Genomic DNA, 15,445 nt, shown 5'->3' with positions numbered 1-15,445 from the left:
GAGGACAGCTTTAAAGAGGAATGTCTCTTTTCAATTCCTATTGAAATTTAAACTATTTAAACTATTCCAGTCCCTAGTAATGTTAAAACAATGAACAGTTTCCTTCTTTATCTCTGGATTGTTTTCTGATTTTTATTCATCTCTTTTTCTTCTTACTTCCTCTCCATATCAAGACAATATATAAAAATCATTCATCATGTTTAGAAAATACAAGTGACTATTAAGAATCTTCAGGCTGGAGAGTTAGGACAGGGGTTAGGGTGTTTGTCATGCATGTGGCTAACAACTCCAGTTCAATCACGCACTGCATGTAGACCCCCAACCCCACCAGCAATAATCCCTGAGTAGAGCCAGGTACAATCTCTGAGTACTGCTGGGCATGGTACAACAATAACATCTTTATTATGAACTAGGGAGATAGGTCAAGAGACAGATCTCTCGTCTAATATGAGAAAGACTCGTGTTTGATCCCCACATCACATATTTCCTCTTCCTCACCCCAGCATTGCATGGTATAACACTAGAGTACCCCCCAAAGGACCCTAAATACTGCTAAATTTGAGCACTAAATGTTAGGGTGTGGTTCTTATAAGAAAATAAGTCTCCTGGGCCTAGAGCAGTGGCACAGCGGTAGGGCATTTGCCTTGCACGTGGCTGACACAGGACAGACTGCTGTTCGTCTCCCAGCGTTACATGTGGTTTCCCATCCAGGAGTGATTTCTGAGTGCGTAGCCAGGAGTGACCACTGAGCATCACCTGTGTGTTCCTCCCCCACCAAAAGTAAGTCTCCAATAATCATTTAACACTGAAATAACATATATATTACAATAGACATAGTATATAACATATATTACATATATGTAACACATCGCATATGCATACAACACATATCACATATTACAATATAACATTGTAATAACATGAAATAACACTATAATTGAGACATGTATCTTTATTCTATAAAATACAGGGTCATAATCATGGGCACTTATGAATTTAGCTTTACCTACAATATCACTTTTAAAGGCTCTGTTGGTTCAACAAAAAGATTTATTTATTTAGCCAAATATTCTGCTTTGTTATTGTAATATTATACTATTATCACAAGAGTAAATTAGTATTACTTCAGATATATATGTTTAATTACATCCTTAATATAATTTGACATGGAACTGTAGAAAGTATTCATAGTATCAATACATCATTTTTAGATCAATATGGAAGTATTTTAGAACATCTTGACATTATTGAGTCTTCCTACCCAAGAACAAGACAATTGTATTTATTTATTTAAATCTTATTTTCAGGGCCAGAGAGATAGCATGGAGGTAGCGTGTTTGCCTTGCATGCAGAAGGTCGGTGGTTTGAATCTTATATGGTCCCCTGAGCCTGCCAGGAGCGATTTCTGAGCGGATAGCCAGGAGTAACCCCTGAGCACTGTCGGGTGTGACCCAAAAACAAACAAACAAACAAACAAACAAACAAATCAATCTTACTTTCTATTCCTTAGTAAATTTTTAGTTTTCTTTATAGGATTCCTACACATTATTTAGTTCAGTTTATTTTTTGTATCATTGTTACTACAAGGCACCTTTGTTCCATCTTGTATTTCCAGCAGTAATAGAACATTATTGCCTTTTACCTGTATTTTGCATCAGGCCTCCTTACTAATTGGTTGTTTGTTTTCTTTTCTTTTTTTTAGTTTTGGGGTCACACAAGCGGCACTCAAGGGTTATGCCTGGCTCTTCGGTCAGAAATCATTCCTAACAGGCTTGGGGCACCATGTAGGATGCCAGGGATCGAATCTAAGTCCATCCCAGGTTGGCTGAGTGCAAGGAAAATGTCCTACCACTATGCTATTGCTCTGCCCGTACTAATTGGTTCTTAATTTTATCAGCTTGACTTAACTATGAACAGTCTCTTTTCATCAAAATGATTATTTTGTCTCTTGCTTTATAACATTTACAGCATGAGCCTTTCCCATAAAAATGGAATTTGTCCAGCATTTTTTTAAATAGCAGAAATTTCCCCTGTCCTATATGTAATTGAAATGACATGGCCATCTTCTGACATGTGCTAATTGCATGTCCTCACAAATTTGTTTTATTTAAATGAGCCATAATTAGAGATAGATTTTCTTGGATAAAATTGTATACAGCCATCTGCTTAAAATCCAGACACAGCAACCTAAGTGTCAGGCACAGGTGTACAAAGTCAACCACATGAGCAAGCAGGGATTCTGGGGAAAGAACACTGAGTTAGAAATAAAATACTATGCTTCTATGTTGTGGGGAGGGCCACACTTGGATGTTCTCTGGCTCTGGGCTTACTCCTGGCTCTGTACTCAGGCATTACAGATATTCCTAGATTTGTAACTTACAATTTTGCTATGTAGAAACTGATGCCTACCTTGCATATGGCTGACATGGGTTTGATATCACTGACTTATTTTTAAAATATATCATAAAGGAATGTTTGAACACTGTCAAGCAATGTTCCATTTCAAATTTGTAAAATTGAATCGCTATTTGATTTCCAGCATATTCTTAGATATTTTCATAATTCTTTGTATAAATACATGTAAATATAACAATGAAGAAAATGAAGTGGAATCCATATTACCTTATTACTATTTAGGTTATTGAAAATGGTCTTTGGGGCCAGAGAGATAGCATGGAGGTAAGGCATTTGCCTTACATGCTGAAGGTCGGTGGTTCTGTTTTGTTTTTTGTTTTGTTTTTTGTTTTGGTTTTTGGGTCACACCTGGCGGTGCTCAGGGGTTACTCCTGGCTGTCTGCTCAGAAATAGCTCCTGACAGGCACGGAGGACCATATGGGACACCAGGATTCGAACCAACCACCTTTGGTCCTGGATCGGATGCTTGCAAGGCAAACGCCACTGTGCTATCTCTCCGGGCCCAAGGTCGGTGGTTCTAATCCCGGCATCTCATATGGTCCCCTGAGCCTGCCAGAAGAGATTTCTGAGCATAAAGCCAGGAGTAACCCCTGAGTGCTGCTGGGTGTAACCCAAAAACAAACAAAAAAAAATTGGTTTTTGAAAAATATTTTTCTCCACACTATTTTGATATCTATTTATGTACTGGGAACTCAGGAGTTTATCCTCTGAGTTTTACTACCAAAAGAATCTTGATTTCTTAAACAGAAAATTCAGCTCATGCTTTAAATCTATATATCTTAGTTATTAATTTTATTAGCAATTACTGTATATATATTTATATATATATATATATATAAATTGAGTGTCCTCCAACAGTGATAAGGGATAAACATTCTGAGTAAAAATGTAAGCAAAGGGACTGAAACAATACAACAGCAGATAAGGTGCTTGTCTTGCATGGCCAACTCAGGTTAGATATCTGACACCACATATGGCCTGCTGAGCCCTACTAGGAATTATCCCTGAGCACAGAGCCTGGTGTAAGCTCTGAGCACTGCCAGGTATGACCCAAACCCAGAAGAGAGGAGTAGGGAGGAGAGGGGAAGAGATAAGAGGGAATGAGGGAGGGAGGGAAAGAAAAGTTGGGGGAAAGGAGGGAAATGCTGAAGAAACAAGGGGAAAGAAGGGCATCAGGAGGAAAGGAGGCCTTAGGAGCAAGGCAATGGATTCACTTAAGACATTTTAGAAATCATAATCTCATCCTTCATTTTATTGGCGAAGACTACCAATGCCACAGAGGGTATATGTTTTGTCAAAATGCTAGGCCAACTCAATAGCTGGAACTATGTTCTCCTGATACTTTAGGGCCCATTCATTCCACCTGACTACTAATTTCCATATTATACACAGAGAAGATATGTCCAGTCTTTCCAGTTTCTGGAAAAGGTTTATGTGACCCCCAGTCAGCATTTGTAACCTCATTTTCCTTTATATGTCAGGCAGCAGAGCAGGCTGAATGCTAAGGGAAACTGAAAGTGAAGCCCTTGCCCATTTATGGGGCAGACCTGCAATGGTGGAAGATTCAAGTTGCCCTAGGAAAAACATTTCCTTTCTTAATAATCCCAAGAGGGAAATTCAATGTCTCTCACCTTGATGAACATAGCAGGATAAGGACATATAGTGCATGCTCCAAGCACAAGCCTTCACCATGGGAATAAAAGCCAAGTCCTATTACCTCTATTGACACCTCTATACTCTCCTACAGAACAACTGTGATCTCCTGGATTATAGCTTAGGTGCTGGTGTGGACACTCTAGCTTCTCGGATGGTAAACATGGATCCTTTGAAGAAAAGACACTGAAGAATATGTGAAGAAGGAAGTAAAGTACATCCTGAAGGATGTAAAGTACTATCTAAAGAAAGTCTTCTGGATAAGAGGCCAGTCTCCAAACATCACATTTCTCTGGGCTGTAGTAAAAACCAGGAACAAAGGGCCTATTAGTCATGCATGTTCCCAGACCTCCATTGGACACAAACTAATGAAACCAACTTGAAACAACACCTGCTCTTTTTCAATCCAGCTTAATTAGACTATTTATTATTTATTTACTATTTATTATTAGACTATTCAGTAAATTATCTCAACAAGATCCATATCTAGTTCATTTACTTTCATTCAGAAGCTGACTAATAGCTACGAAGCCTTTGAGTCTGCACCAACTTTAATGGTACACCTTGAGGCTATCCATCTAAGAAGTGTCAGTAGGTTCCATTTTTCCAATCAAAGGGTTCAGAGTAAATGGGACTTGGCAGTTGACAGCTGAAGCTGTCTATTATGTCAACTACCGACGGTGTGCAGTTTCTAATAAAGAGTGCTGGGAAAAGATATGTTTCAGTTTTCTGGCATATGGTCCACAATAAAGGGTCCTGGAATAACAGTACTTTTCTGTCATGGTTGTGGCAAAGGAACAGAATGGGAATAAGGAGCAATAAATGTGCCTTTGGGAAAGTTTATACAAAGAATGTTTTCCTACACAAAAACAGAGAAAAATAAGTGATAAGTTTTTCAACATTTTTTCCCTTTATAAACTGAACAATTATTCCCCCCTCCCATCACTGATTGAATTTTGTCTATCCCCTTGGTTTGTTTCTTTTGTTATTATTACAATATGAGCAATAGCACTAATATTATTCTTTTATCCTTGTAGCACAGCTACACCATATGCATGCCAGAATTCTCAGACCCCTCCACCTTTATCCAGAGTCCTCCCCATCACTGTTCCATTGTCATAGCTTACAGTTGCCTTCTTTAAGAGTTGTTAAATTCTTTGCTTTGTTTTTTATGCACTGTATCTGAGTGACAGTCTCTGGATTCCTGAAATTTTAGTAGCCAACACTAAAAACTGAGGAGAAAAAGTAAAGAAAATCCAGACTTGGCTAATTATACATAGTCTACCTAAAACTAAGTCTTATGAATGTACCACTAGAGCAGTTACCAGTCTCTTAATCTAAAGGTAGATATTTAGGGTTAAAAGAATATTTAGGAAATGCATCCAACTTTATCTTTTTGGTTAATTATTCTCGATGCATTTCTGTTATGCTCACTAAATGCTAAACCTACTGATAAGTAGATACCTGAATTGAATTCCTCATAACGCTAACAGAAAATTAGGGCTAGGGATAACAAAAATATCAAACTTATAATATGACATGCTGGCTTTTATCCTATATACTCCAAATTAATATAGCACACTACTTGACAGATTGGCAGATTAAAATAGTAAAGATTCAATAGCAATCATTCACTTAAGATCATTTTGTTAGGCACCACAATTATTAAGTACAATAAACATATATTCTGTTATTCAATTTCACATTATGTGAACCTTTACAAAATCATCATTTGCATAGAATTTGCAGATCATTTGTATAGACATGCCCAAATGTCTTTAATTGATAAGACTACTCCAAGGCCCAGACAAAGTGGCTTGCCTAAGCTTACACTAGTATGAAGAGAAAACTAAGAATCAAGTGTGGTATTCCTGGTTATCTCTCCAGTTCTTATACTTCACTACTTTAATAATTTAAATGATGAAAAAGAAACTAATACATTTATTTTTCATATCTATTTATGAAGCATAGTTTGTATTTAATCTGCACAATTTTTATAACACTAAAATCAATTCTTCCTTCCTCTTTTCGGTACAAGATAAAGAAAATTTAAAAGAAAACAAAGAGCAGGGGCCGGGGAGGTGGCGCTAGAGGTAAGGTGTCTGCCTTGCAAGCGCTAGCGTAGGACGACAGTGGTTCGATCCCCCAGCTTCCCATATGGTCCCCCCAAGCCAGGGGCGATTTCTGAGTGCATAGCCAGGAGTAACCCCTGAGCGTCAAATGGGTGTGGCACAAAAACCAAAAAAAAAAAAAAAAAGAGCAATACCTAATCTTTAGTGATTCTGGTTGTTACCTTGAAGTATGGTTGAAACATAACCTGGTCCAACTCCATCTCATCAAGAAGATAGGGAAGGAAGTTCTAGAGAGAAGTCCTCAATGGTTCACAGTGTGTACACTGTTCAATAGTTCAGTGGGTAAAATAGCTTCAATAAAATCATCAAAGGGACCTTTGATAAATAAAACACTATCTCATGTATAAATTACACAAGTTAACTGTGTAAAAACAAGCAACAAAGAATTCAGCTAACTTTCAAATATTATTCCACTGCTGAACAGAAACTCTGGCACCTATGGGATGAATAGACATATTGTAATAATAGATAAAACATCAATGAGATGTAGACATTCCTTATCACAGGTCTGTGACTTTATTCCAGTTAGTATATGCCAGAAGGTTAAAATCTCCATTGCACCACCTTCATTTCTAGGATATGCTTCTCAAAAATATTTCCTTTTTGGTTTTTGGGTCACACCCAGCAGTGCTCAGGGGTTACTCCTGGCTCTGCTCAGAAATCGTTCCTGGCAGGCATGAGGAACCATAAGGGGTGCCAGGATTCAAACCACTGTCAGTCCTAAATCAGCTGCATGCAAGGAAAACACCCTACTGTTGTGCTATCTCTCTGGCCTCCCCCTAAATATTTCTTTCTATGTAAATTTTTGATTGAGGGGCCGGAGCGATAGCACAGCAGTAGGGCATTTGCCTTGCAAGAGGCTGACCCAGGACAGACCTGGGTTTGATCCCTGGCATCCCATATGGTCCCCATCCAGTAGCGATTTCTGAGCACATAGCCAGGAGTAACCCTGGGTGTGGCACAAAAACAAAAAAAAAGAAAGAAAAAAATTTTGATTGAATCACTATCAGATACAGTTACAATGTAGTTCATGATTCAATTTCAGTCATATAGTGTTCAATTTAATGTAGCTTTTCTTCAGCCTGAATGAGATATAACATATTAGAATAATGGATTTATACATCTTTTGAGTGATCTCTAACCATTTTTCTCACATATCTAGGTCAAAATAAATTATGTGTTAATTAAACAGTAAATAAAATCCTTTCATTTATGAGCAATGCTTTGTAGTCTTTGGAAGAACCATGCTTTTCTTTGTAAGTATCTATGAAGAAAGCAAAGAAATCAGAAAAAGAAAATTGAATGTGTAAGAAAAGTTGAGGAAATTAAAAATATTTGTTAAAAAATAATTCTACATATTTTTTAATTATAAAATTACAAATTCCTGGAAATATATCTTTAAATCCACTGTGAAAGTTATTTGACGTCCTCATTTCAAAAAAAAATAATCAAAAGCTTATTTTGGTTTCTATTCTCATCTCACACTTCTCTTTTTCCCATTTATCCAAAATGGGTTTAAATTTCTGACAAAGTAAAACTTTAGTACAATAAAATGATATTTGAACAATTGAGTAACTGTATGAAGCCCCGTTGCAAGCAGCTAAAACAAATGTTCCCAATTTTTCAGCAGACAGCAGAAAGAAAAAAACATATCCAACTATCAATTTCTTTTTTGTTTTGGGTTTTTTTTTTTTGGTGGGGCACACCCGAAAGCTCTCAGGGGTTATTCTTGGCACTGCACTCAGAAATAGCTCCTGCTTGGAGGACCATACGGGATGCCGGGGATTGAACCCGGAGTCTGTTCTGGGACAGTTGCATGCAAGGCAAACGCCCTACCCCTGTACTACTACTCCTGCCCTTCAACTATCAATTTTTATTTTGAGTATAGGTTTAAAATGTCACTGAGTTTTAATGAAATGCAATGTATTAGTCACTTGCATAAATGTTCCATTAAAAGGGAACCCAATTGAATATGTATATATACATATATATAAATATATATATACACACACACGTATTTTAGTTTTTTAAAAGTTATTTTAAACATCATGGCTTACAAGGTTTTTCATAATACAGTGGATTTTTTTAGTTACAAATTTCTTCATGATTGAATTTCAGTCATACTATGTATAACACCTTTCACCAGTGCATTTACCCTATTCATGGATTGGGTGGAATAATATTAAAATGATAATACTTCCCAAAGAAATAAAATATTTTTTCTTTTACTTAAACAATGTGATTACAAAGTTGTTCATGATTGAGTTTCAGTCTTACAATATATACCACCATTCATGCAAAACATTCCCACCACGAATGTCCCCAGTTTCCCTCTTACCCTCCCACCTGCCTGGCTGTGGGACAAGCATTTACTCCTCTCTCTCTTTCTCACTCTCTCTTGATCTCTCCTTTTCTTTTCTATTTTTTCCTGTTAGACACTGTGCCTTGCACTATTGTTAATGAAAGAGTACCACTTTATCTGCATTCAATATTCATTTATTGTCCAGAGAGATATCACTTCTATCTGTCAGTGTCATAGTATTCTCTTCTTTAACCTAATTGTACTGCTCCACTATTTGTGGCAAGCTTTTTACCATGTTATTATGTAAGAAAATACATTAATAAAGCATGTTTTATGCTTCATGCTTTATAATGTATTTTCTTAAATAATATGATAAGGGTATGGCACAGACCTAATTATGAAAACTTGACTTGCCCTGTCTGTATTTTTTTTTAATTCCCTTTTTTTTTTTTTTTTTTTTTTTTTGGTTTTTGGGCCATACCTGGCAGTGCTCAGGGGCTACTCCTGGCTGTCTGCTCAGAAATAGCTCCTGGCAGGCACGGGGGACCATATGGGACACCGGGATTCGAACCAACCACCTTTGGTTCTGGATCGGCTGCTTGCAAGGCAAACGCCACTGTGCTATCTCCCCGGGCCCGCCCTGTCTGTATTTTATAAATATTCCTACAATTAAAGTTTATCGCTCCAAAGTAGGGCACTCCCATAAAAACAAATGTATCACTTCTAGAATCGCCATCTTAACTTTCAACATTTCATAAGTAATGTTACAGCTTAATAGTCAAAATTATTCACCACAAATGAGAAAAATAATTATGAGAATTTATAAAAAAAATAGACATTCCCATTCCTGAATTGCAAATTTAGCTCTTTATTTATGCATTGTTTACAAATATTGTCTCCCTGCAGTAGAGTGATTTTTATTTTAGTTCAAATTTATTTTTACATGTAAAACTTTTAAAAATTTGATATGGTTCCATTTGTTTTTATATTTATTTTGTCTTTGCCTCTGAGGATCCTTGAGATTCATAGGCTATAGAGTTTTCCTATGTTTTACTCAATGAATTTTTATGGTTTTTGACTTAATCTTGAGCTACTTTATCCACATTGAGTTAATTTTTTTTGTGAAAAGTCTAATAAAACATTCTCTATTTTCACTTTTTACATGTGATTATCCAGTCTTCCCAGCACTGTTTATTGAAGAAACTTTTCTTTTACTACTCTTGGGCCAAGAATGCTAAAGACATGACTGTGCTATTATAATTGCTCCAAAATGGTTTCCCAGATGTAAACCTCCAATACTTTTTATCTCTGCAATTTCCTAGTAATAACAGATATCTGAGGTGCCATGGACTCAAATTCTATAAAAATGACTCTGATGTAGATGAGCCTGGATGAGGTTTGCTCACTAAACTTTAGCAGAATCGATTAGCTCCAGATCTCATAGCCTTAAAATACCTCTACCCACCTCTCAGGAAACAGGCCTGGAGAAGCATCACTTCTGCTAAGAAGTTTCTGGACAGAGAAGTGAAGTTCAGCTGTGTTCCTGGACAGAGATTTGAACTTCAGCTGTGTTTTCCTATTATTTTTAAACATCACTTAAGTACCTTTTACCAAACCAGATAAGAATTGGCTCCACAAGATGAAAGGATGTACAAGCAATCATAGATGACTGGAATAATTCTTTCCAGTATTTGGTAATAGCAAGTATATTTTGATAGCACAGTCTGCTAATACATTTTTCCTTTTTCGGTGTTGGGGTCATACCTGACGATGTTCAGTGGTTATTTCTGACAATAATAATAATAATAATAATAACAACAACAACAACTCACTAATTATTCCTGGATCAAGTGACCATATATTATGTTGGATATCTAACCTGGGTCAGCTGCATGCAAGGCAAATGTACTTTCAGTACAATCACTCCATCCCCACTAACACCATTTTAGGACATTGAATCCCATATTCAATTCATGAAGCGAAGAATTCCAAAAATCAATCTCTAAAAATCCCTAAAAATAAATCACTTTCTAAATTTAAAAGTATTTTTTAGCATATGAACTCCTATGGTTTAAAAAAAAATGATGGTACCATATAAGGCATTTGGCTGCAAATAGACTTCTTTCCCCAAAATCTTCTATAACCTAATTATAGTAGACTAAGGCAGTTGACCCAAATTCCTAGTGTGTCATACAAAGAAAATGTGACACTAATATATCTATAAGTTAATTCTACTCCCCGTGGTTGTTATGTTACAGCAGAGTCCCCAGGGAGGAAGAACATGCTTGTCTACCAACCCAGCAACCTGACTTACGGTTGATCCTGCCTTGTTCAGGCTGCATGCTGTCTGTAGACTGAGTGCTGGACACAGATGACACACTGGAGCTCCTGACAAACCCAAATGCTGCCAATTTTGCAGTAGGAAGCCTCGAGTATCCAGGAGGACGAAGTCCTGATTTTGGTAGATTAGCTTTTACAGCATTTGAACAGGAAGACTTCTTTAAATCTGCTAACATAAACAAAACAAATTTTCAGTTGACAGCACGGAAGAGAATACCATAAGTGTTAAGCAACAACCCAGCTCTATCACAGATTAAAGATAATGAATCAGGTTTCAATTCACAAATAAAACTTATAAGACCCATCATTGAGGGTAGATATTTCAGAGAACTGAAATAAAAGGATAGACAATAGGCAACTGAGCTGAGAATATATAATCCTATTTCTTAAAAGAATATCAAGAAAGGTACAATGTGCTTAGAAAGCAGAACGGAACATGAAAACTTGTGGTTGCAAGTTTCCCTAAAATTGTAAAATTGAGATACACTTTAAAATCTGCCAAACAATAGTTAAAACTCTATTGTGGTAATGGTAGTAACTAATCCAATATGTGTATAAAGGGAATACAAATATCCAATGAGAACAAGCCTTTAGGCTTTGATGACAGAACCAAAATTATGAGAATAAAAGGGGAGAAACATAGACAGTGGTGGAATGATACTGACATTTTGGTGGGTGTACTGTGATAACATTATACCCCTAAAACATATTAACTGGCATTTATTTTTATTTAAAATTTTTTTAATTACTATTTAAAAATTATTTTAAATGCTGTGATTTTCAAAGTTGTTTATAATACAGTTTTTATTTCTGGTATTTTAACCTCTTATAAATTTCATTAAAGAACAATGATTTAAAAGTCATTCATATTTGGGTTTTAAATATACTTTGTTCCAGAACCAATATCACAACCACTCTCTTATTTTCTCCACATTACACCCACCAACATGTCAGTATCTCTCCACCACTATGTTTCTCCCACTACACCAGGGGTCTTCAAACTATGGCCAGCAGGCCACATGTGGCCTGCAGAGGAGTCTGATCCGCCCGCCAGCAGTGAGCGCTGTTTGGTTGCCAAGATACCTGCCAGCATATACACTCAGTGTCATGGTTTCTCAGGGATGATGTCAACGGCCTCCACCCATGGTATGTTGTGTGCTAGGAGGGTGGGCGTGAGGGCGGTGTTGAGAGGGATACCAATGCACCCTTGCACCTGGCGCTTGGTGTGCGAATTGCTAATGACATTACTGGAGGGCGCCGGATGCTGCGTGGCGAGGAGTACATGTGGGTGACTATATGATGTAAAAAGGCGCCTGCTCCACCCCCCAGGCAACGTGGTGTCTGTGTGCTGTGCCTGCCTGTCAGAGAGGTTTTCCTCCACTCCCTCCACTGCCAAAGGTCAGTCAAAAGTGCCATAGAAATAAATTTTTGCCAGATGGGGGGTTCTGCCCGATTGGGCTGTGGGTAACTCATATGAAAATTCCCCTTTGGGGGTGCTGAGGCATTCAGTGCTGAAATCAAAGTTAGGGGGTTGGGAGGTTAGGGGTTCGATGCTGAATTGCCCATGTGGAAAATTAGGGGTTCGAAGCTGAAGCATTTTAAAGGGGTTACATTGAAAATATTATATGCATTTTGCAATTCCTTTTCAGTGTTCACATGCTAATTCCAAACGTATCAATTTGGGCATTATATAGGGAGATGTAACTGAACTATCAGGGACAGAGCTGGTCTGCTTAGAAAAGCCTGCAAGGGGTAAGTGTTCACATCAGGGACTAATGGGGGTTCATACACTGTGTGTATTTTTATACACACATATTTGTATTTCACTAATATCAGTTTGGAATCCCTAGGAAACAATGATGTCAAGAAAAAGAAAAATTGATGGCCAGTGTAGGATATTCAAAGAACAGTGGCCTTATGATTACTTTTTTATGCGGTACAAAGAAAAAGCTGTGTGTCTGATATGCCAGAATATAGTTGCTGTGTTCAAAGAATACAATGTGTGATGCCACTATCAAACTCAACATAAAGATAAATATGATTGTTTGGTTGGAGAAGTGAGAAAAGATAAAATACTACAACTGAAACATACACTGATGACTCAGCAAAATACTTTTGTGAAGCAGAAGCAGTTAAATACTTCCGCACTGCGGGCGAGTTTTCAAGTTGCCAAACTAATAGAGCGCAATGGCAAACCATTTGTGGAGGGAGAATTTGTTAAAGAATGCCTTATTTCTGTTGCCAAAGAGTTGTGTCCAGAGAAGGCAGATTTATTTAGTACAGTGAGCCTTTTAGGAGTTACAATGACACGAAGGGTCAAAGAAATGGGAGAAAATTTGCTGCATTTCCATTTGCAAAACTCTGCAAAGAAATTTTGCTATTTTTCCTTTGCATTCGACAAAAGCAATGATGTTCGTAATTCTGCCCAACTTCTCATTTATATGCGTGGGACAAGTGAGTATTTTGAAGTCACAGAAGAGCTTGCTGCACTGCAAAGTATCAAAGGTACAACCACAGGAGTGGATATATTTGAAAAGGTTTGCCAAACTGTGATTGGTTTGGAGCTGGACTGGGTTAAACTAGTCAGTGTAACAACTGATGGTGCTCCTAGCATGGTGGGGTCTAAGAGAGGAGTAATTGCTCACATTACACAAGAGATGGACAAACATAACCATCCTCATCCAATTGCCATACACTGCCTCATCCACCAACAAGTGCTGTCTTGTAAACCACTGAAGTGGGACTCTGTTGTGAAAATTGTGGTATCTTGTGTTAATTACATTAGAACTCATGCAGTAAACCACAGACAATTTCAGGAATTTCTATCTGAGGTAAATGTTGCCCATGAAGATGTTCTGTACCACACAGAAGTCCATTGGCTGAGTAGAGGGAGAGTTTTGAAACGTTTCTATGGCTTACTTCCGCATATTACAGCTTTTCTACTTTCAAAAAACCAAGAAGTACCAGAGCTCAATGATGCAGAATGAAAAAAAAAAAAAAAAAAAAAAAAAAAAAAAAAAAAAAAAAAAAAAAAAAAATGGCACCTTGCCTTTCTGACAGATATAACAGAGCTACTCAACAGTTTTAATCTGCAACTTCAAGGCAAGGGGAAGCTCATCTGTGATATGGCATCGCATGTGAAAGCATTTGAAGTAAAATTAGGCCTTCTCATCGAACAAGTACAGGAGGAAAACTTCAGTCATCTCCCAACAACTCAAAACCTGTCAGCAGACAAACCATTGGTTGCATACCCAAAGGAAACATGTCTGGCTTCACTAGAATTGTTGCAAAAGGAGTTTCAATTTAGATTCAAAGAGCTTCATCTCCATGAACAGGACATACAGCTTTTTCGTAACCCATTTTCTGTTGAGATTGAAAATCTCCTTACAATTTACCAAATGGAACTGGCTGAACTGCAGAATTGTGACTCTCTGAAAGACGCATTTAAGTCAAGTAACCTTTTGAATTTCTATGCATCTCTCCCCTCTGAGACATATCCAAATATCAGGAACCATGCATTCAAAATGGTCACCATCTTTGGTAGCACTTATGCCTGTGAACAGACTTTTTCAAGAATGAAACATCTGCAATCTCCAACCAGATCAAGATTAACTTATGCCCACTTGCATCACTTGTTATGGCTAGCAGTGACAAATATGGAACCGGACATTGACCATCTCATTAGCCAAAAGCAGGCCCACAGTTCCCATTGAAATACTGGTGCGTGAACTGTTTATTTATAAATGGTTTTCATTTTATTTATATAAGATATTTGTAGTGTGAGTAGGAATTAGTAACTGATATAGTCCGGCCCTCCAGCTCTCTAAGGAACTGTAATCCAGCCCCCATATTAAAAAGTTTGAAGACCCCTGCACTACACTGTCACCTTAACAGGCACAGATTTAAGTTTGGTTGTTGAAGTTTGCATCTTTTGTTTGCAGTCTTGCACTTCCTTGGCCCCTGTTCCCCTGTCTTTTTGTGTCCTTTAGCCCCACCCTTGCTTTCTTGCCTTCTCTTTCCTTATTCTCTCTATACTCTTGGGCAGGGATCTCAAACTCACTGCCTGCGGGCCGTTTGCGGCCCTCCATACAACATTTTGTGACCCATGTCCTGCCTTCAAATATGGCAGTATTCACGATTATTCGCTTACCGAATAATCGCAATAAAAATCGCATTAGTAAGAAAAAATAGCATTAAATATTCGCATACCTCGAGCAGTTCCATTCAGGGTATGCAAATGTTTAATGCGATTTTTTTCTTACTAATAAGATTTTTTATTGCAAATATTTGGTAAGAGAATAATCACGGATACATTGCGGCTAGTGCAGACGTCATTTCCGCTGCTCCTGCCTGCTGTCCCTTGCATTATCGGAGGCCTAAGGGAGAGAAGGGGGAAAAGTTTATTACAGAATTAAATTTTTTCATACCTTCATCATGACTTCATCAAAGCCTGCAGTGAAGAGAAAGATTGATGATGAGCACAGACAATTTGAGACGGTGTTTCTTTGTTGAGCACAGGGGAATCCCCACATGTCTTATTTGCTCAGAGAAAATTGCAGTGCACAAGGAATATAACTTGAAACACCATTATTGAAATAACCAT

The 15,445-nt window shown here is 37.6% G+C and overlaps 1 protein-coding gene across 2 annotated transcripts in view; it reads right to left on the bottom strand.

The window, feature by feature from the left end:
• Positions 1 to 15,445, bottom strand: part of MTUS2 (microtubule associated scaffold protein 2) — a 584,178-nt gene that overhangs the window by 346,848 nt on the left and 221,885 nt on the right. The window contains exon 5 of one of the 2 annotated variants that reach the window (XM_049778747.1): positions 10,817 to 11,011. In XM_049778747.1, coding sequence (XP_049634704.1) covers positions 10,817 to 11,011 — 195 coding nt within the window. The remainder of the gene's footprint in view (positions 1 to 10,816; positions 11,012 to 15,445) is intronic. The other variant, XM_049778748.1, reaches the window with a different exon arrangement.

This window comes from Suncus etruscus, chromosome 8 (assembly GCF_024139225.1).
Source record: "Suncus etruscus isolate mSunEtr1 chromosome 8, mSunEtr1.pri.cur, whole genome shotgun sequence".
In the NCBI taxonomy this organism is placed as follows: domain Eukaryota; kingdom Metazoa; phylum Chordata; class Mammalia; order Eulipotyphla; family Soricidae; genus Suncus; species Suncus etruscus.
This window is presented reverse-complemented; position numbering and strand designations above follow the sequence as displayed.